Below are 23,377 nucleotides of genomic sequence, written 5' to 3'. Positions count from 1 at the left end.
CTCCATTCAAGAACAGGGAGAGAATGAAACAAGGGATATTGATATAGATAGAGATGTTGAAAGATGATGATGAAGGCCAACAACAAACAAAAGATACAAAGAAGAACCAGAGAAGTGAGAATGAACACAACGATGAATGAGAAACAAATAATGAAGTTAATTTTTGGTTTAGTTTAGGTTGAACCAAATTGTGAACTAAACCAATGAACTAAAAAAATAAATTCTTTTAAAAATTCAACTCAATCCAACTCTAATGATTCACACTCCTAGGGTAAAGATTTCATTCAAGTTTGTAAGAGAGCAAACAACCATTCTACTGCTCAATCAAGTTTCAAACTAGGCAACTGTATACAACAAAGAATGAGTTGAGAGGGAAAGACAGTAAGTCAAAGGCTAAATACATAAGGAAACTACCGACAGAAACACAAACGACAGTCAGAGGCGGAACTATCTCTAGTTGATAAAAAGACGCAACAGGAAGTAATGCTAGTAATAGAAGTAAGAAGAAATGAATCATAGTTACAAGGTTTTTATTATGTAAATGGAACCTCCAATAAATGAAGGTACAGAATTTTGGCAAGGTGTGAACAAGAAATATGCTCCCAGTGCATTAGAATTACAAAGACTCATAAAAAAGGGAAGATTTTTATATATAACAGAAAAACAGTAAGTATTGCAAGGAGCACACATACTTGAATGGTAATTAAGTGTAACAGACAACAAAACTCTCATAAAGACTATAGGATGAATTACATCATGTAGATACATAATTAAAGAAAATGGAAAAATATAGCAACATCGACCTTGTACATCGTGTCATTCGAGATCTATTATCCCAAAATTTGAGAGAAGGATCTTTACTTGATCAACAAAGTTTGAACCAGTTGCATACTCAGTCAGTAATCCAACAGCGAAACCAAACATAGCCCACCTGTTTAGTGAAAAACAACCAAGGAAGAGTTGTGAGTTATCACCCGTTAACAGTAAACGGAACAATTGATATATACTAGTATAGCAACTAAGGATATTCAAATGACAAAATGACTTGACAATCCGAACAACCTAACCCAAACTATAAGTGTTGGGTTGTGTTACTTTTGTTCTTTGGTATGGTTGAGTTAAATATTTTCTATTTTTTTTGGATCGGGTTGCATTACTTTTGTTCTAGAGTTGGATTGGGTCAAAATTTTCTGTTTTCGTTTGTTCAAATTGGATCTTGGTAATAGATATCATGGATATTTGGTAGTTAATATTTAACTTTTACAAGATTTTAGTTATTATTTATGTGTGGTAGATAAAATCAAGTCTTTTAAGTTAATAAGAAAAAATAGTAAATTTTAGTTAATAATTGTGATGTAATTTAAATATTGTTCAATTTTATTCTTTTTAATAACTTTTAAGTATGGTTAGTTTAGTCTTTTCACAATGCATTAAGATTTTATTGCAAGTTAGTTTTTGACGATTGAAGTTTTGGGGCTTTTCTACCATAGAAATCCTCTAGTAGATGAGGAGTCTCTATCACTACCTTTTCGCAATTTTGGCAAGAACATTTAGTAAAGTTTGATTGCCTTGAGTGTTCGAAATTGGAGTGAGGAACTAGTTCTCCTTTTCGGTTGGTCTTCGATCAAAAGGTAATTCAATTCTAGTCCGATTGTTGTCAAATTGATTAGGAGTTTTAGAATTTGATATTAGAGGTTTACCAATTGAGTTCCTAATTTTCAAATACTAGGTTTTCAAATCCTCTTATGATAAGGTTTTCATATCATTTAGTGTTAGAATTAGTAGGGCTTGACCCTTATATTTTTGGAAAGAATAATATGGAAAATTTTATTTCCTAAATCTTTTCCTTTCTTACACCTATTGTATTCTATATATTCTCTCCCTTAGTACCTATTGTATTCATTCATCATAAAAATAACAAAACTAAAATATTGTGGTTTTTTCTCTTAGTTCTCGGGTTTCCACGTAAGCCTCGTGTTGGTGTTAATTGCTTTCAATATGGTAAAAGAGCGAAGCAATAACGAAATCCTAGAAAATAACCTAGGAGAAACCCAAATCGAAACTGAACCCGTCATCGCCGCCGCCATGGAAAAATTGCTACAAAACCTTCAGAGACCACCAATCTAACCAACGGGAGTAGTCTTGTAGCCATACGCACCGCCTGACCAGAAAACTTCTCACATGTTGCTCTTGTCTGACGCGTGGGCCTATGCGCCGACGCCTTTTCATCTCACCGCCCAGCTCATTCCACTCTACGTGGAGGCCTATGCGCCGTTGGACGTCCAACCATCATACCCTTCCGACCAACCGCAGCCCCACGCGCCGCCTATGCCTTCTAGACAATAACCTCCTATTGTAAATCTGTCGAATCTGTAAAGTAAGAATCTACTGTATGTTGACAATTTATAGCAAACCGTTGTTTTCTGGTAACAGGACTAACCAACCCCAGAACAGATCGGACATTGAAGTGGACAAGTCTTCGGCGCATTCCAAACCAATCAAGTTACCGATGTATTCCAAGAACCCGATAACTTCGTTCCTTAATTTACCGTCAAATTATATAACTGGCTTCTTGGGTTCATCTAGGGAACTTTTCAGTTGAAAAATTAAATGGGCAAAATTATTTCTCTTGGTCGCAATCAGCAAAGATGTTCCTCGAAGGTCGCCACCAGTTCGACTTCTTAATTGGAGAGACTGTACGTCCTCCACTGGGTGATGCCTTGGAACAACTCTGGAAAAGGGAGGACTCACCCATCTGATCCATGCTGATTAATAGTATGGAACCTCAGATCGATCAGCCTCTACTGTATGCAGCCACAGCAAAAGATTTGTGGGATACAACTCAAACCATTTACTCGAAACGATAGAATGCCTCTCCATTTTATACACTGAGAAAACAGGTTCATGACAGCAAACAAGGAACCCTAGACATGACTACCTATTTACAAAGGTTTCCAAGACAAGGAAGATTGTTATTCTAATAGTTTATGTGGATGACATTATTTTGACTGTAGATGATTAAACAGAAATCAATCAACTAAAGCAGAGAATGGGTGATGAATTTGAGATTAAGGATTTGGAAAATCTGAAATATTTCCTTGGAATAGAGGTAGCCAGATCGAAGGTATCTCCGTGTTTCAGAGAAAATACACTCTTGATTTGCAAATCAAGACAAGTATGTTGGGATGTCGTCCTGCTGATTGGTATCTCCGTGTCCCAGAGAAAATATCCTCCTAATGAATTCAACGGTAAACTAGGAAACTCTGATGATCAAGTTTCAGTCGATAAAGAACAATATCAGCGCCCTGTAGGTAAATTAATCTACTTATTCCATACTCGTCCTGATATTTCTTTTGCTGTGAGTGTTGTCAACCAGTTTATGCAGGCTCCCTATGAGAAACACATGGAAGTTGTCAACAGAATTCTAAGATACTTGAAAAATACACCTAGTAAAGGGTAGATGTTTAGAAAAACAGATAGAAAGACCGTTGAGGCATATACTGACTCGGATTGGACATAATATATTGTTGACAAAAAGTCTACCTCTGGTTATTGTACCTTTGTTTGAGGCAATCTTGTAATTTGGAGAAGTAAGAAGTAAGAAGCAAAGTGTTGTGGCCAGGACCAACGCTGAGGCCGAATACAAAGCTATGAGTTTGGGAATATGTGAGGAAATTAGGCTCCAGAAAATTCTGTTAGATCTTCATCAGGAATGTAGACACCATTGAAGCTTTTAAAGCCGCTATTAGTATTGCTAACAACCCAATTCAACATGATAGAACTAAACATGTTGAGATTGATCGGCATTTCATCAAAGAAAGACTTGACAGTGGAAGCATATGCATTCTGTACATTCCTTCGAGCCAATAGGTTGCTAATGTTCTCACCAATGGGCTTTTCAGACCAAAGGACTTTTGTGTTTGCAAGTTGAACCTCATTGAAATTTACGTCCCAACTTGAACTTGAGGGGGAGCGTTAAAATTAGTAGGGCTTTGGCCTTTTTGGAAAAAATAATATGGAAGATTTTATTTCCTAAATCTTTTCCTTTCTTACTGCTATTGTATTTTATTTATTCTCTCCCTTTGTACCTATTGTATTCATTCATCATAAAAATAATAAAACTAAAATATCGTGGTTTTCCTCTCGGTTCTCAGGTTTCCACGGAAGCCTCATGTTGGTGTTAATTGCTTTCAATAATTAGAATTTGATATTAGAGGTTCACCAATAATTTGATGTTTAGTCGGTTCATATCATCCTCTCCTTTTGAAGGATTCGTCCTCAAATCCAAATCAAAGACTTGTAAAGTAACCTTGAAGTCAAGAGATGTCAAAGGCCAATTGGTTCCATACTCTAGCGTCAACTGTTGACTCCAATTAAAAATCTTCTAATGAATTGTTGTTGCTCGAATCTCCTCGATTGAGTACACTTCCTCTTGAATGTAAGAATCCAATGCTAACCGTAGTTTCTTCGCTTTGGAATGTGTGAGTGGTCCCGAAGACAACACAAGGTCGTCTTGGTTCATATTAATGGTGTAAAAAATAATCCGAATAACCCGACAACTTGGACTACCCAATCCATTTTATAAAGGTTGGTTGAGTTAGTTTAAAATTTGGGTTGGGTTGGATTAAAAAATTTGGTTTTCTTTTTAGGTTGGGTTTCGATTTAATCCAACCCAACCCGAATTAATGATATATATATATATATATATATATATATATATTATTATTATTATTATTATTATTAATTTAGTAAAGGTAAATTGGGTCAAATGTTATATTATACTTTCTTTTCTCATTTTTCCACAGCCAGACAACCCAACCTCATCCCATGTAAACCCCTACTAACAACCATGACGCCCAGAAAAATTATGGAACGAAACAAAGGTACACAAAGGGACTATTTTTAACTCAAATCAGATGCAAACTATGAATGCTCAAACAGAGAAAGTGTTGCAAACGACTATATTTGAAATGAATTGGTTATCCATAAAGATAAAAGAAAGAAATGGAGTTTTGGCACTTGAACATAATCAAAACTTGCAACTACAAGCAAAATTAACTGGGGACCCGTCAAATAAGTTTTTGAAGCCTTTTGGAAGTTGACACCACAGTGTAGCTCACTTCTACAAATCAAGAAAAGCCTTTGTCCTGATGGTCAGTTTAAACAAGCAGCATGAAAAACAATACAATTTAATAACCATTTCATTTTGAGTATTCTCTTTTTTTAAATTTATGCTTCTTTTCTCCAAATTTATTTCTTTTTTTAGTGCAAAAACCGCAAAGCAGGGGACTGAACCTCCAAAAAACTAGAGATGGAGGTCATATCAGCACGACCCAAACTTACTTTGACTTCCTTACTATGATTTAGCCTTCTTAGAAAAAGGTTTGAATTCTTGGCAACTATCTTGCTTCAGAAATCAATCGAGAAATCCATTCTCTTTATGGCCGAAAACAATCAATACAATAAACCATATAATATTAAATTTAAAGAGAAAGTGCCAATCTAAATCCAAATACAACAAGAGAATTAGTCCAATGACAGTGAATTGGAAGCAAGGCCTATATTATTAATTTAATTGCTTCAGACATATCATAACAGCCAGCAAGAACAAACAAGAACAAATCCCATTCAAATTTTAGCATCCACAAGAGAATCAAAGTAAAGAAAAAGGAGGGGGGGAACGAAATCGACCTTCCATTAGAAATTTCATTCTTCCCGATGAAGCCAAAGAACGGTCCCTGATCAGCTTCATCAAGCTTCTTCTGCTTAAAATACTCCTGAAGCTCCTTAGCCTTCAGCCTCTGAAACTCCAATGTGATCACATTATCCTGTTTCAAAACCGGTGAGGGAGGCGATTGCGAGGGAGGAGAAGGCTTGAGAGGAGGCGTGGGCGAAGGGGGAGAGGGCGGCGAGGGGTCTCTGAGAGAAGGAGCGGAGGGTCTCCGAAGAGGGCCTTCGGTCTGAGAGCTTCGAATGGTGAAGAGGAAGGGCTTGGAGGAGGGGAATCGGAGGGAAGAGTGAAGGGAGGATGAAGAAGAAGCGGAAGAGGAGGCGGAGGCGGAGGGAGAAGCGGCAGAGGCGGTGGCGGCCGGTGAGGAAGAAGTGGAGGGGATTTTGATGTTGGCGAAGGGGATTGAACAAGCCCCTGACATTTCAGAAAATTGTGAGTGGAAGTGAAATGGAAGAATCGAAGGAATTGGGAATTGAAGTCAAAAAGGAAAAAGAAAAAAGAAAAAAAAAAGATGAAAAATGGATTTGGTTAAGAGAAATGGATTGGGATTTGAGGGGATATGTTTGGTGTGGATATGATGTCGCCAAGTTTCAGAAAAATGCAAGCCATTGATGAATTTCAGAATGAACTAAGACAAATTGTGGCCTTTCAAACTCTTTTATAACTCTCTTTCTTTCTTCTTTTCTTTTTTCTATAAAATATCATTTTGGTAATTTTATAATTTTAATTTAACTTATTAAACTTCATAGTTTTATTCAAAAAGTAAATGAACCAAATATCTAAATTTACATGTATTTTAATATTCTTTTAAAAAAGTATGTTCTTGAAATGTTTAATAATATTCGAAAGATTTTGTATCTAATAAGTTCAACTTTAAAAATGTTTAATAGATTCTTAATTTTTTTTTTTAAATTTTGACCAATAGGTACGATATAATGATTATTTTCTTTAATTTAATACTAGTAGATAAGTGTTATATTCCATGTGTGGGTATATCTTGAAAAAATATTGAATAGGTCATTCAAAGTTTAGAGAACTTTAGCAAACAAAATTGGAAGTTTTAGAAAATTATTACATTTTTTTTTTTTAAATTTTGGAGAGGTGTTGGAACATAAAATTTAAAGTTTTAGAACCAAATTTGAGAAAAGAATTAGTTTTTTTGAATTTAAAATAAATTATATAATAAAGTATTTTGAGATTCGGTGCTGATTTTTGTGTTTATGGATTTTCATATTTAAAGTTCATAAGTTTATAGAACTTATAAGATAAAAAAACATAAAAAGTTTTTAAGAACTAAAATTTATTTATTTATTTTGTTTCAAAAAGTAATGTTTATATAAAATGTTCATTTGTGTTCCAAGCGGTTCCATGGTCTAGTGGTGAGGACATTGGACTCTGAATCCAGTAACCCGAGTTCAAATCTCGGTGGAACCTTTCTTATTTTTGGGTATCTTATATTTTCCATTTTTAATTTTACAATATAGTTAAATATTCTGGTTACCATTATTGTGTTTTCCAAATTATTGAGTATATTGTTCTACTATTTTAAATTTGGCAATATTTGAGTCCTAAAGTTTAATCTACTCAGTGATTTTAGGTTGAAATTTTAACTAATTCTTCTTTGCTGCTGGAATTTTTCAATAATGTTCTTTTTTCAAAAGAAACAAACTTATTACTGAAATTTTGAGGTTACTGTTTTTGTTATTTTTTTTTTAATTATACTAATGAGTAGAATAAATTGACGTATTTTAAAAATTATTATTGAAAGATGGGCTGCCTTCGTGCACTTCCACGTAGGAAAAATCAATCTAAAATTTCAACAACTCATGCCAAGTAGCTTTAGTCTCTTCATTTTAGTAGAAACTGGCAGAAGTTGAGCAATTTCAAAAGTTTAAAATTTAAACTTCTAGAGTTCAAAAACACAATTGAAGTTTACCAACTATGTTCCTTGTACATTTTACCTCACCAGTATCAGGTTTTCTTTTCTTCATTTTAAATCGAAGGTTAAAGAGATAAAAATGAAGAATTTGAAGTGATAGCTCAGTCACATTTTATATAATTTAACCATTTTACATCTCAAATTGGAAAGGATATGGGTCCCACTAGCCAGGTCTTATTCTGGCCCGATGCCAGGTCTTACCAGGACTTTGATGATTAGTAATTACTCCAGTACAAGCATATTTGCCCAATTTGAACATAGTTTGACAGATCATATGCTAATTATCATATCCGAAGTCTATGATTTGAAGAGCTCAAGAACAGAAACCTTTTTTTTTTTTCTTCTTTTTTTTTTTTTTTGTAGATACAACACATCTCTATATATCTCAACTAACACCACCTTCAACATAAACCCTAACGACTTCACTTTGGATTTCATCCAAAATGTTTCATACAATTGGGGATAGTTGTTATCCCTTACAATAAACTCTGGATCATCCCCTTATTAATTTAATCGACGTGAAACTTTGATTGCATTCCCGACCTATTTGATGAAGAAATACAAAAATTTCAAGTCTATGACAAACTAGACTTTTGTTGCTGCTCTCAGTGACAGCATTAAACAAACAAACAAAAAAAAACAGAGCTCTTAATAGCCATTGCATATAATTAATTTTATCTTAATCGCGATCAACCAACAAAAGCCCCTAATAAGAAGCTTCCTTCTAAATACTCAACAGTAATGAAATATACCAAAAAAATTGTTCATATAGAGAGAAAAAGCCACGAAAGAAACAGAGTAAAATAGTAACAAAAAAAAAAAAAAAAAAAAACTAAGTGACGATACACAGTAAAAAAGCAACAAAAACTGCTAAAAATTGAAGCTCATCCATGTGAATAGAAAATTACAAAAAGAAAAAAAGAAAAGAAAAACTTACTGAAAAAATCAGCACGACCACCACGAATAAATGATCACCATGAAGAACATGGGAACCAACAAACTTCCTCCGATGGTTCCTCCATGTCTAAAATCTCTGACACAGTTTCCCTCTGTCATGAAAAATTCTCGAGCCAACAAGTTTGATTTGATTCAAGTCAGCATATCTTTGAGGATCTTGAGCGAACGTCACCAATTGTAAAAATGGGTTTTGAATGAATTACATGATACTGCATAAACACCTTCTTTTCCCCATATCATTTTCATCATCAGATGCATTTATTTCACTGCATTTAGGAATTAAGACACGAACCTAAGTAAGATAGCATATATTGACAATTATGATCAGCAATACCTAAGCAGCGGAGTTGGATTTTGATTTTTGAGTAAGCCAAGTGCTTCATTAATTCTTCTTATACTTCATTTTTTAACAGGGCTTAATATCAGATACCGAGAGCATAAGGATAACAATCAGATCTCCATGTTTTGAAAATGGGTTAAAAACACATCTATCATTTGCAAAAGCTTACAAAATGTGCTGAATGTAACTTTCTGTTAACTTTAACAGAATTAGTATATACAATGCATTCGATATTTGATACAAGTACAAATTTGATCTAAAGTTGAGATGCAAAACAGTACAGTTTGTAAAATTTCCAAACTACTCCTACAATAGAGAACTGCAATCTCCATTCAAACTAGACTTTAAAGCGGGTAAGGTTGATTTATGTCATTGTTCAAAAGGAATGATGTGAAGAACATTGAAGCTATATGAGTCATTGGCTATGATAAAGAACACATGGAACATGGAACTATATTCAAGCATCTTCTATAAATTGGGTTTTAAAATTATGAAGTTTTCATACCTTGGTTCAAATTCTTTGACTTCAGCAAGCTGACTTCCACAAGTATCTGTCCACTGTACTTTCCTTCTTTCTACATGACTAGAATCACAACTACCCTTTCCTCCTGTTGCTTCATTTCCATCAGCATTACGAACAGAATCTACATTAGCATCTGATGTTTTTTTCAAGCTACTTTTAAGCACCATTTTTCTTGCAAGATTATCCTCATCTGAACTAGGAACATGATTCTTTCCATTATCAGAAATAGGAGACGTTCTTAAACTGTCTTGGCGCTGGGTAGTGGCCGGTTTCTTCAAAGGAGACGGAGTTGTTGGCTCTGCAGGATTATGACGGAAGCAGCGACGAAAGGAGGGGGAGGCGCACCTCCAGGAAATCCACGTCTTTGTCGAAGCCAGCTGAATGTTAACGTCAGGGTCTCGGTCCACCAACAATGGCAACACTCTCATGGATTTATCTTCGCTCTTCTGACCCAAAAGAAGAAGAGACAAGCTACTGCTATAACCAGAAGCTGAAGAAGAAAAGAACCCTCCCCCTTCTAATGCCAATAACATCAGTTGTACTCGTCTGGGAACCTAAAAAGAATTTCAACAAAACTCCCTACTCAGAATATTATGAGAATCAGACACAGTTTCATTAATCCGTCTATAATTCATAAACAGAATGGTTACCATACCTATCACCACTGAAATTTTTCCTTGATCATAAGATTAATCTCTGGAAGATAAAATTTCTTTCTGCCGATCTGTGCAGATTGGCTGTTTGTTTAGAACAAAGTTAGAATGGTTCTAGTTTCCAAAGCATTTAAATACATACAAAATCCATAATTGATCACGAGGCACACAAACAACATAGTCCTACAAAATCTGAACTCAAAAAGAAAACAAATCACCATCTTTATGCCTTCATCAGTCACAAATTACCCTACAAAGTTATCCAAACTTATCGCCTAATAATGTACCAACAAGAATTAAGAGAAAAGATTCAGGATATGCATAAAGTAGTATATTAAATGCACAATTCTACGTCAGAATCGAAGTACGAAGACAGCAACCAATAAAAACATATGAATATATGATACGAAATTCATGACTCAGCCACAGCCGGACATTTCAACATTCTATACTATTGAAATCTATCCTTTAATATATTGCTTAACTCTGCTAAGCTTTTGGATCCAGCCGTGATTTCATACGGTGAAGAGAAATTTCAAATTATCAATTATTGAAAAAAATTCGAGACAAATTCATTGCAGCTACGAAGTATAAACAAAGAACAGACGAATTAATAAATAATTGAACTAGATAAAATTAATTGGTGCAAGAAGGAAAAAAAGTAAAAATAAAGAGCTACTACTCAGCCGTTATTCTATTCTTCACGAAACTCGATAAGATATATATATAACTTTTTGCTTTTCTTCTGAAGAACTCTCAAACGCATCCAAAAACTCGGATAACAAATTGAAATCTACAATCTCCTGCTCAAAAATCGGAAACAGCTTCAAACAAAAATAAATCCTCAACACGAACATCTCACTGGCCATAACCACTCAGTTGACGAACTCTAAATTACAGCCATTTCAGAAAGAAAAAAAATTGCAATTATCTTCCAGTTGAGAAGATCACTATCAATTACAAGGATCAATTATCAAACAAATTTTAAGCAAAAACGAGGACTCACTTTCTTGGAAACAAACAGAAATTGGAAGAGGGATCCATTTGATTCGATTTCTCGGGTACTAAAAATGAGATCGAAGAAAATTGTGGTTGTACCTGAGTAGAGATTGGAAGGAAGTGAGAGTAAGGCAGGTTAATCGGCAGCGTTTGGAAAGTGAAATCGGGCGGTCTGACGATTTTGCTCCTGAGAATGGCAGTAGGAGATAAAAATCGGCGAGGAATTGGGAGAGAGAAGAGAATATTTTAAAGAAGGGAAGAAAGGGAAGAAAAAAAAAAAAAAAGAGTCAGAGCCGTCTCTGGCTTACATTATTTTAGGGAAGACAAAGATGGTGACTCTCAGGCGCATGATAGTGATGGGCCCCATCTATTATTTTTCTTTTTCATTTAATTATTAACTTTTGCAATATAAAATTAATTTCCACTTTCTTTTTCTTTTTCGTATACAATTAATGATAGTGTGATACCAAACATTAATTTTAATCTTATATTTATCAAATATGAATTTGGACACTACATTTATAATTTCATTCATTTTAGTTCTAAACTTAAACGAGTCTTATAATTTTGACCTAGGAATTTCAAAACACTCCATAATTTAATAAACAAGTAAGTTATTGTTTTTGTGAATTCTAGTCTAGTTAAGAGAACCAATGAGGCAACATAAGGCAACATAAAAGAGTTTAGAGAGTTTAGTAGGACAAATGATATAAGCTCAAGAGAGCTTTGAAAACCTTGAAAAAAGCTCAATAGAATCCTATAAGACAGCTTAAGAGAAACACCCACGAGGGATAGCTTAATGAGCTCAATAGGATCAATTAGGCAAGTTCAAGATAAGTAAGTCAAAGGTACCTAGAAGAGAGCTTAAGAACCCCAAGGACCCATGGGACATGAGTAAGCTTAGAGGAATTTAGAAGAAAGCTTAAGAGCACCAATGGGAGAGCTTAGATTGCTTAGTACAACTCATGAATTTGGCTCAAGAGAAGCTCAAAGGACCCTATAAGAGAGCTCTAGAGGAACACTCTTGAAGGAGAGCTTAAAGAGCTCGGTAGGACCCATGAAGCATACTCAAGAGGAGTAAGCTCAAATGAGCTTTAGAGATGCTTTAAGAGCACTCATGGGAAAGTGCTTGTACAACTCAGTGGGATTCATGAGAATAGGCTCAAGAGAAGCTCAAGGAAGCCTAGAAAAGAGCTTAAGAGAAGAACTCATGAGGGGGATCTTAAAGAGCTAAGTGAGACCCATGAGATAAGCTCAAGAGGAGTAAATTCAAAGAGCCCAGCAGAAAAGATGAGTTTAAGATCATAAAAGAGAATCTCCTTAAGAAGTACCATGGGAGAAGAACCAACAAATGATAACCTGACCTCCTAAGAGAAGCTCGCAAAAGAAAGAGAACACACAAGGAGATTACCTTTAGAGCAATGCCAAGGGGAACTGAGAGGATCCACGATGAAGACCTCTAAGTGATTAAATATGAAATCATTCAGATTCTAAACGAACGAGAGTGTCATAAAGATCATGAGTCTACTGTAGTGATGGTGGAAAAGGGGCAATTAATTATGTGCCCCCAAGCACCAATTCCAGATCATCATTCTATTCAAAATGACCTAGGTTATTGGTTGACGGTATGCATGAATACTCTACTATTTTTTCTATAGTCTAGTTACTTAGAAAACAAAACCGACTAGAGTATCAATGTGTATATGACTAGACACCACACTTGTGTTTACCTTCTTTTATCTTGTAGGTACTCAAATGAAGTCTTTGTAAAACAAATTTTATGGTTGATCCAATTTTTTAGTTTCAATTATTCCACAAGTATACTTTTTTTTTTTTAATAATATATGTTTGATAAATTATATATGTGTGTATGCCCAATATGAATTTAATAAATATTTTTAAAGAAAACAATATTAGATTTTTTAAAAATTTAAAAATGGTATGTGGGATTAATTTGGGTGTGGTTAAACTTATTTTGATGCAGAAATTTTTTTAATTAAAAATTTTATGGGTTTATGAAGAATTATGCATTATTTTGTTAAAAATATTAAGTAAATAAGCTTAAATTAAATTAAAAATTAAAATGGTAACATTTAAGTATGGGTCAAAATGGATAAAATTGAAAATTTTAGACTTGTTTAGTAGTTATTTTTTCTATTTTTTAAAATGAAACATTTTTCTCTCATTTTTGCATATTCCTTTTGGATACGAGAGTTAAATTTTAGCTAAAATTTAAAAACAAAAACAAAATTTAAAAAACTACTTTATTTAAACCGACCATTTTATTTTTGTTTTCTACTTAACTTTGATATATATTTTTTACGCATGTTTTAAAAATCAAGTCAAAATTAAAATTATATAAAAAGAAAATGTTGTTTTTGTTGCTGCGTAGAATTTTGGTTAAAAATGGAATTAATGTATTATCAAACTTGATCTTAAATTATGAAATTTATTCTTAAAATAACGATAAACTTACAAATAAAAGAATAGAACTAAAAAGAATAAAGAAAATCAAATGGTTAGTAAATACTAATGGGCAATATAGTCCTAATTATTAGGGTGAAAGAAATGGATGCTACTTGTAATCAAGCAATGAATAATTTTATTCAAAATGGAGAAACAAAATAGAATGGTGGGGTCAATCGTCATTTCTGATAGGGATTTTTATTTTAAATTCTCTTTCCAATAAATGGAGACAATTTTAATAATTAATCCACACCAAATAGTCCAACCATTTTAATACGGTCGCCTTATGTTATGAATTTATTACTCATTTCCAATCCCTCTCTTTTTTTTTTTTCTTTTACTTTTTGTTCTAAATAAAATACTCTAACCAAACCTTAAACACAGGAAAATTAAAAAAAAAAAAAAGATATTGTTGTATCGAACTCAACGAATCGTTGGTAGCCCTTTGGATGTAGATGAACTAGCATGCAAAAAACCTCTCACCGATGTAGTATCGAATTACACGTACTTTGATGTTTAAGTAACTAACCAGATGAAATATTTAATATGACTAAGTACACGCATAACTTTTCAAATCTCGTGGGATGGTGTCATTGATCTATACAAGACTCGTCATCTAACGTATATTCAGGGCTTGTAGATCATTTTGTATGTAGATGAATATCAAGATAACAATGCACAAATGATAGTTGGTTTAGCTTGCCTATTATCCTGTTAGAAAATAAAAGGATGAGTTGGTTCGACCATTTAAAAATTTGAAACTTTTACTTTTTTTTCTTTCGATAACATGCAAATTGTTTAGATTTCTTAGACTTAGACTCTTCCAACCTAAACTCCATTAAAAAGTGAACATATCACAAACTTTAAGTGATTATCTCAATAATTTTAAATAAAGCATATGACAAAATGATTAGAAGTAGATTAAGAGTTATGAAAAGGAAATTTTGAAAGAAAAGTTGGGGATTCTGGAGAAAAGAAAAATACAGATAAAATAAGGTTAAATGCCTTTTATATTTATTTATTTATTAAAATTATTTTATTGGCATTCAAAATATAAAGGCAGTGGCAAAATTAAAAAACACATCATGACAAACTTATATACTTAAAGTAATTACCTCAATATACTTTTATATATACATAAAGTTTAGTTTCAAAAGAATATATATATTTTATATATACAACTCAATGCAGGAAATAAATTTAGTTATATATACCCTAATTTTCATTTTCTTACGGGAAATAAATTTAGTTTTGATGTGAGAAAAGTATATAAAATAAAATATTTTTTCAAAGTGTATAAACAAAAGTTTATATATAAGTCTAATAACTTTGAAGTCTCTTTCTAATTGGTTTATAGATTTTTAGAGGTTTTTATGTTTTCAAATTGTTGGAATTTGAGTATAATAGAGATCTAAACTCTTTTAAAATAAAGAAAAATTGTCAAAAATAGAAAAGAAAAACAAACTATTTGGATATACATTTTGTCAGGCTTTTGACTTTTAGTATTTTTTTTATGGAGTGTACATAGTCTTTTTTTATTTTTTTGAAAAATCTCATTGAAGGTTGTATTTTATGTTTATATATATATATATATGATTATGTTAAAATGAGTAGTTTAACGAGAATTCATTGACCACCCTTAAAAGACTAAATAAAACGATGGCTATATTATAAAAATGTCGACGAACTTTACATTTTGTGTCAAAAAATGTCTTTAAAGTTTCAAAAGATTCAAAAATATCTTTATAATTCTAAAATAAATTAAAAAAAAATATCTCTTTTACGTTTTTATTCTTAATGAAAATTATTAATTTTTTATTTTAAATATACCTTTAAACTAAAAAAAAAAAAAGTAAAAAATACTACCGAACATTAAAAAAAAAAGAAATTAAGAAAGGCTCATGTTGTTATATGAACAGAAATGGTTAATTACTTTTTACATCTCTTTTTTCTATCCCTCCCTTCTTCGACACCTCTTACTCGTCTTTATGTTAGTTGATTGGACACTTATTTATCTAAAATAAATAAATAAATAAATAAATAAAATTGCAAATTTTGATTAAGGTATATAAATTATAATAAGAAGTAAGATTATAAATAAATTACTAAGTGATTTTTAAAACTTACGCATTTCAATAAAATTGTAGGAGAGTAGTTGTATGTGCTAGCTAATATGTAGCAAAACATTTTTCTTTGTTTCACTATTTATGGTGGGATTTTAGGTATTAATTTTGTTTTTTTATATTTTATTTTAGTTGTTGAGAAAATTGGTACGAGCTAGGAATTGGAAAAAATTAGAAAAATATGGGAGTATTTATATGAAAAAATAAGAATATATATATATATATATATAATTTCTTAAAGAAATTCTTTTCGAATCTAAGAAAAAATTTAAATAAATTGATCGCCATATTAATTGTGTAGATGCGTTTTTTTTTTTTTTTTTTTTTTTTTTTTTTACTTTTTAAAACCTTTAAAGTTATTTTTATCATAAAGAATTGACAGTTTTTGTTCAAATACTAACCAATGGAAACATTGTTGTACTTTTACTAAGTTAAAAGATATTTTTAAAACTTTTGAAAATTTACAAGTATTTTTTAAACAAATCTCGATCATTTTCGTTCAAAATTAACATAGAAACTTTAGAAATATTTTTAACATAAACATAAAGTTTGGGGTATTTTTTTTTAATATAATTTAACCTAAAATGATCATGTGCATATTAAAATAATAAAAAGAAATTTTAAAATAGGCAAATTTCTAAATAGAATATTTATTTAGTACTTGACAATACCCATTTTAGCTTATAGAAATCATTTTACAAAGAGAGAGAGAGGGAAAAAAAGAAAAAAAAGAAAAAAAGAAAGAACAAATAACTGCTTTATTAAATTTGATAGCTTTGATTGGAAAGTCCTGAAAATTAAATTTGAGTTGAGAATAACTTTTGAGTCATAAAATCTCATTGGCATGCTTCTATTTAGGGGAACACTCATAAGATTTTGAACAAAAAAAATCATTGTAAAATTGGGATTTCATTAATTACATGTCTGCCCCTCTCCTTTACTCTTTCTTCTAATCAATAATATTTAATGCTTGGGATTCACCTTTTTCCTTCATGCCCACATGGCCTACTGTAGCGCCTATCTCTCTATTAACATTCTTACATTTAATATATGATTTCACAACCTATCACTTGTGTGTGTATATATATTGCCAATGAGCGAAAAGGAACAAAAATTAAGATTCCCAATAAAATTTCACATTTGTTAGGGAGGAAAGTGAATGTAAATACATTATCAGTTCATTGTTCTTTACCTAGGTTGCCTCTTTACATCTACTCTGTCTCCACTAGTGCACATGGCCTTGGTTCATCAATGAATTTAGAAAAGGACTCACGTAAGCAAGATTTTTAATTTTTCTCCAAAAACTTATATAAAAAAGTTAATCGATAGATACTTTAGGGGCATTTGAAACATCGAGCTGATCATTGTAGATAATATGAATAAAAAATAGTAAATATGGTAACAGAGAGATATATTTCAAATAGTATCATTTTAGTTAATTGTGGGTTATGGTAGTTGAAGACATCAATTAGACCAAATTTTGTGTGGACTATATTAGCTCATTAAGTCCAATTGAAGTTGGAGGTCCAAATAACCCCTTGTGTTCCTCGATAGTAAATGACATTTTTTTTCCAACCTAATTTTTTTTTTACTGTTTACTTACTTTTATGTGAAATAAGTTTTATCATTTGTCAACTTTATATTAACTACAATAAATATTAAAAATAGGAAAAAAAAGTTAATGTAGGAAGGAATAATATGAAAAAAAAATACTATAGCATTATTTTTGATCTTGCGTTGTTTGTACTGCTCTTATTATTCAGTCTTTGAAAATTGTCGAAATGAAAAAAAAAAAGGAGAAATTCAAGAAAGAAAAGAAGCAAGAGAATAAGAGGTAAGACAAAGAACAAAAATATAAACATTATTAAACGACCATTTTATGGACAAAGCAACATCAGAACATAATTATTTTTATCTTATCTAGACAATCCTAATAACAATGAAAACCAACACAACTCATAACATACTAATAAGTTAAACACTCTACTTATGTGGGTATAAATAATTAGTAAACTCCAAAGTTTCATGTAAAATCAAAAGAAAGCTTTGCGTAAGATTTGACATTTGTGAAATGGAAATGGCAATAGTTAGCAGTTTGATAAAAAAAAGAAAAAAAAAGGGATTATTCAATGAATGCATGAATAACCATTATTTTGTCCCTAAGGGCAGTTCCTCTAGGCCACTTATGGCTTTGTATAAATTGGACATTTTTGAATCTTGTCTTTGTGGGCCCAAAAAAGGCCCAAGTCCCAACAATCTTTTGCTTTGAATTTAAAATAGATTATCATTTTGTTTTAAACTTTAGGTTAAATCATTATTTTGGTGCCATATTTTAAGTTTTGTTAATTCTTAGTCATGCATAATTTTAGTTATCATGTTTTTAGTCTTTTTAAGTTAATTTATATAGAAGTTGATAATATCAACAATAGACTAGCATCGAGGTTTAAATTTAAGGACGTGAATTAAAATTAAACTATTGAAAGTATATCAATTGAAATTAAACAAACTTTAAAGTTTATGGAATGGAATTCGACAATTCAAAGTACAAAAAGTAAAAATTGAACCAATTTTAAAGTATAGGAAATAATGATGGTACTTTAACATTAAATTTTATTTTATATGTTAAATTCTACTTATGTTGTTTTGGTCTTTTATTCACTTTTTCTGTAATTGTTTTCAAAATCTTTTTTGATATGACAGATTGTTGGGATGGGATCTACGACGTGGTTTGAATGAGGGAGGGATTATAGTGGTGTTGGTCGAGTTTTGTGGGCATTCCCTTGTGAGGTATTGGTTGGGCATTTCTTGATCACCCAAAGTCTACTCATTGCAATTGTAGCTGGCAGGAGGGTGAAGGATCCTTCGGTGAGTTGTTTGTAGAGGTTTGTGCAATTGTGACTGGAATGCGAGATGTGGTTTCTTTAGTGGTGAAGCTAGATAGTGTACAGTTGTGTAGCAGCTCATTGAGAAGGATGAAGTGTTTTTGTAGTCTTTATACTTTCTTCCTTTTTTGATTTTGTATAGATCACTTGTATAAAAAACAGAAAAATTGTTATAAATAGCAAAAGAAAAAAAAATTAAAACTATTTACCAATCTTATATTTTCTACAGTGGATTTGAATTTTTTCTATAGATTTTAAATAATTTCAAATTCTTTATTATATTTAAAAATATCACTAAAAAAATATCTTAATTATTCTTTAGAAATTATACAGTGAATTATATTTTATAATTAAAAATATACTTAGTTTAAAATGTATACGATCGCTCTCAGTCTCTCGCCCTAAGTCAACTTGACTTTAAAAAGTGAAAGTTAGACTCAAACTCAAAGACATACGACCCTATTGGGAATTGAATCGGTACAATTTTAAATAAGAGAAAACCGTGGAAATGACAAAATTCATTATACAAAAAAGAAAAATAGCAAATCTCAAAATTATTTTGATTTATGGTAAAACCGCCTGATTATTTTTTCCTATTGTTTTGCGCCAAATTTATCCCTCTACGAATGACAGTTGCTCATATACAAATACAGTGTATTTGTTGAGGTCAAAAAATCAAACAAAATATCATATAGGTCAAACAAAATATCATATAGGTCAAACAAAATATCACATAGCTCGAATACAATGTATTTGTAAACACATTCACTTTTGGTAAATCTTAACTAAATAAAAAAAATATTTTATTGTTGCAGAAGATTGAAACAACGTCCCTAAAGATATGACTTTAGTTTCAACGTCCTCTAATTATTAAGATTTAAATCAATTAATTCACAATTTTTTATATTTTATATTATTTATAAAAAATATATTAAATAATACATATTACAAATTTTTAATAACAATTTGAATCAACCTTTTATATCATTCTCTAAAATCGTCAATTTGAATTTAAAGTTTACCTCCCTAAAATAACTTCAAAGATAAATTCACTATTTCACATTTTTTATTCTTCATATTATTTATCAAAAAATAGACATAAATAATACATAAAAATATTTGATATTTTAACATTATTTTCCACCCTAAACCATTACTTTTAATTCAAAATTTTAACACTATTTTTAAATCTAAATTATACACATTAATTTTAGAGATGTTGGTTTGAATCCCTAAAATTATGCCAAAGATAATATTTGATATATATTCCATCCTAATTTTTTAGGTTAGTTTTAATTCAAATTTTTAAAAATAATTTTAAATCCAAATTTTACGTAGATTGTCAGAATCCCTAAAATTATGTCAATGTTTGATATATATCACACCCTAATTTTTCCCCTTAGGCCACAATTTTCTCTAGTTTTAATTCAAAATTTTAAAATTAATTTTAGATCCAAAATTTGCACCTTAATTTATTTGATATATATCCCACCCTAATTTTTCACATTAGCTTTAATTCAAATTTTTAAAATTACTTTTAAATCCAAATTTTACATAAATTGTTAGTTTGAATCTCTAAAATCATGCCAAAGATAGTGTTTGATATATATCCCACCCTAATTTTTTAGGTTACGCCACAGTTTTCTCTAGTTTTAATTCAAAAATTTAAAATTATTTTAAATCTAAAATTTGCACCTTAATTTTAGATTGTTAGTTTAAATCCCTAAAATTATGTCAAAGATAGTATTTGATATATATCCCATCCTAATTAACTGAAGAGTTTTTAGACTACGCAATGTTTGAATTATTTTCAATGGCTTTACAACGAGTGAAGACTGTGTTGGATGATAGATAAATTGAATCTTCTCGATATATTGATTATCGAGTTCTTGATGTATATGTTCCAGTTTCATCGTCGTTTCAAGAATTTGTAAACTGCATTCAAGGTAGACATTTTCCAACTTCAGAACTTTCTATCTCTCGGTTGACCGTTTACTGAAATGGTTGCAACAATTTGAACCTCATTCGTATTGTTGATGATAAGGATGTGTCTTAGCTTATGTTAGTCACATCAAAATTCTCCGACAATGATCTACTTGTTGTCGTTGACTTTGTATCTGTTGGTAATGTTGGAAATACCCCGTATTTGAGTAGCGAATTACCTAGAGCTTAAGACTCACGTAATGAAATGGGGATTATTGACCTTGATGCATTTGAATCGACTCATACTTGTATACCTATTAGAGTTGGATCAATGTTTAGGAATAAATCAGTTTTTGAAGAAAGCTTATTTATATGCTTGCTGTGAATAATAGCTTTGAACTAGTTACTGTTAGGTCCAATCATACATCGTTTGATATTCAGTGTAAAGATTCGTCTTGCCCTTGGTATCTACGTGCTTCGGTATTACAAAAGGTGATATTTGGATAGTTCGTAAATTCACGGATACCCATTAGTGTGCTGTTGACATCGTGAAGAATGATCACAGGCAAGCAACATCTTGGATTGTTTTTTAGTGTAGGAAGTCATTCTTTAAAATGAATGACAAGACTCCATATTGTCCTTCAGACATTATCAATTATATAAAGATTCACCACGAAGTGAACGTAAGCTATGATAAGGCTTGGCGAGGACATAAAATTACTTTAAATTCCATTAGGGGTACTCTAGAGGACTCGTATACCATGCTGTTTGCATTTTTGGATGCATTGATCCGAAAAAATCTAGGTATAAAAACTATAAATACACTGTATCTTAAATAATAACACACGATCAATTTGGAAATACACTGTAATTCTCATTTATTTTATTTCACTATTTTTACGAACGTATACGGCTGAAGAAGCAGATGATAAAGGTTAGTTTAAATTCTATTTCATGGCACTAGCTGCTTCAATTGATGCATGAAATTATTGTGTACCAGTTATTTCAGTTGATGGTGCAACCATGAAGAACAAATACCTTGGTACACTCATTTCTGCTTGTACTATTGATGACAATTCTCAAATTGTGCCACTAGCTTTTGCTGTTGTTGATTCAGAGAATGATTTGTCATGGACATAGTTTTTTTGGAATCTTAAAGCTGTTTTTGGGGAACATAATGAAATGGTAATTGTGTTTGATGCTCACAAAAGTATAAAAAATGAGTTTAATGCCGTTTACGAAATAGCTGAACATGGATTATATGCATTCCATTTGTTCAAGAACTTGAAAAAGAACCATAAATCACTTCTTATGGAGGATTCGTTCCATAAATGTGCTAGAGCTTATACCCTATTGGAATTTGAATACTATATAAGACAACTCGATCAACTATCTCTATCAATTAGGCATGAGTTGGAGGCTGTTGGAAAACACAGGTACGCTAGTACATTTTTTAGGAGAAAAAGATACTAGGTTATTACAACCAACATCTCTGACAGTATGAATTCTACTTTGAAAGAACAATGAGAATTGCCTATAATTGGACTTCCAGAATCAATTCGTAGTTTGGTTAAAAAATGGTTCTACGAACGTCATACCAAATGGAGTTTCCAACACACGAAACTTTCAATATATGCAGAAGATATGATTCGAGAATCTTTAAGGAAAAGTTGCTCAATGAATGTAAGTTGTTTAATATTTGAAAAATAAATGCAATAAGTATGTATTCACTTATTTGTACATGACATTGTTTGTAATGATTTGACAGATATATCCTGTAGACCAACATGAATTTGAAGTCCACCATCGTAAGGAACAATTTGCTGTTAACATTTTAGATCGCACATGCTCATGTCGTCAATGGGACCTTGATCTGATCCCTTATTCACATGCATGTATTGCATTGTTTACAAGGAATCTTAATCTACATTTGTACACTGATAAGTTCTACTATGTCTCAAATTTGATAAACCTATTTAAGAAGGGAATACCTCCTATTGGTAGCGTAGACCAAATTAGGAATATGCACCAAGGTGGCAATGATGGAATACTTCCACCATAGGTTAAACGTCTAGTTGGAAGGTTGAAAAAAAAGGTTTACAAAGTGACTGTCCCGTTGCAACAGTTGTGGTCAAAGAGGTTACAATTGTAGATCTTGTAAAGAACACATTCAACATTAAGTTATTGTTTCAGTAATTTTTATATTTAATAATTTTAAGTTTTAAGTACTTTATATTTCTTTTCAAATTGTCTATATTCATAGTTGTATCTGTTATCAATGGGATTGAATGGTTGGTTCAAATAAGATTAATCTTTTGTTCATTGAAATACAAAGTATTTCTTATATTTTACAGCGACTTAGGATGTTGACTTCGCAAATACATTATATTGTAGTGATTCGTTTTAAATTCAAGTATAGTTATTTTCAAACTAGATACATTGAGGTCATCCTATATGAAAGTCAGGACATATATTACCACATAGGGTCAAGATACATTATGTATAGTTTCTAACCGTATTTGGCTTTTAGAGTATCTTTTTTTTTTTTTGTAAATACACAGTATATTGGTTATTTTGAATGGACAGATTATATGATGTTGATTATACCAACTATAAGTTGTATTATTATATTGACTACATAAAAACATCATTACCCAAATAGAGTGTATTTTAATTTATTTAATTTACAACTTATAAGTCTGGATTTGGGAATCACTTCACAAATAGATTGATAAATTTCATATATCTAAAAACAATAGATTTTAGTTGAACAAAAAATTTATAGATGTAATGTAATTAAACCAAAAAACCAATAAATATGCCCATAAATCGGACCCCAAA

General features: G+C 31.3%; 2 protein-coding genes and 1 non-coding gene across 6 annotated transcripts; 1 reads left to right on the top strand and 2 right to left on the bottom strand.

Annotated features, from left to right (window-relative positions):
- Positions 1 to 629: 629 nt before the first annotated feature.
- On the bottom strand, positions 630 to 8,752 carry LOC103485601 (light-harvesting complex-like protein OHP2, chloroplastic). Its single transcript, XM_008443269.3, has 3 exons — positions 8,608 to 8,752; positions 5,692 to 8,213; positions 630 to 931 (listed from the first exon to the last, which is right to left on the bottom strand). Exons 2-3 carry the CDS (start codon positions 6,150 to 6,152, stop codon positions 817 to 819), a joined length of 576 nt encoding a protein of 191 aa, XP_008441491.2. The 5' UTR covers positions 6,153 to 8,213; positions 8,608 to 8,752; the 3' UTR covers positions 630 to 816.
- On the top strand, positions 7,094 to 7,165 carry TRNAQ-CUG (transfer RNA glutamine (anticodon CUG)). The gene has a single exon. It is a non-coding gene; the product is annotated as a tRNA-Gln (tRNA).
- On the bottom strand, positions 8,418 to 11,428 carry LOC103485600 (uncharacterized). 4 transcript variants are annotated; one of them, XM_051081890.1, is made up of 4 exons: positions 11,150 to 11,428; positions 10,146 to 10,227; positions 9,473 to 10,069; positions 8,418 to 8,893 (listed from the first exon to the last, which is right to left on the bottom strand). In XM_051081890.1, the coding sequence occupies exons 3-4, from the start codon at positions 10,021 to 10,023 to the stop codon at positions 8,827 to 8,829; spliced, it is 618 nt and encodes a 205-aa protein (XP_050937847.1). In that variant the 5' UTR covers positions 10,024 to 10,069; positions 10,146 to 10,227; positions 11,150 to 11,428; the 3' UTR covers positions 8,418 to 8,826. The 4 variants fall into 4 exon arrangements, with proteins under 4 accessions (XP_050937847.1, XP_050937845.1, XP_050937846.1 ...); XM_051081888.1 differs by having other exon boundaries at positions 11,242 to 11,428; XM_051081889.1 differs by having other exon boundaries at positions 9,473 to 10,044; positions 11,150 to 11,427.
- Between the last annotated feature and the right edge of the window lie 11,949 nt (positions 11,429 to 23,377).

Source organism: Cucumis melo, chromosome 3 (assembly GCF_025177605.1).
Source record: "Cucumis melo cultivar AY chromosome 3, USDA_Cmelo_AY_1.0, whole genome shotgun sequence".
NCBI lineage: Eukaryota > Viridiplantae > Streptophyta > Magnoliopsida > Cucurbitales > Cucurbitaceae > Cucumis > Cucumis melo.
Note: the sequence above shows the minus strand (reverse complement) of the source record. Positions and strands in the feature narration are given on the sequence as shown.

What these genes read in the sequence shown, in the direction of transcription:
- LOC103485600 (XM_051081890.1), bottom strand. Translation starts at nt 10,023, where the DNA reads ATGTTATTGGCATTAGAAGGGGGAGGGTTCTTTTCTTCTTCAGCTTCT. An exon ending in GTCAAAGAATTTGAACCAAG is followed by an intron (nt 8,894 to 9,472) that starts GTATGAAAACTT and finishes TCCTAAATGCAG; the next exon opens with TGAAATAAATGCATCTGATG.
- LOC103485601 (XM_008443269.3), bottom strand. Translation starts at nt 6,152, where the DNA reads ATGTCAGGGGCTTGTTCAATCCCCTTCGCCAACATCAAAATCCCCTCC. An exon ending in AATGAAATTTCTAATGGAAG is followed by an intron (nt 932 to 5,691) that starts GTCGATTTCGTT and finishes TTCACTAAACAG; the next exon opens with GTGGGCTATGTTTGGTTTCG.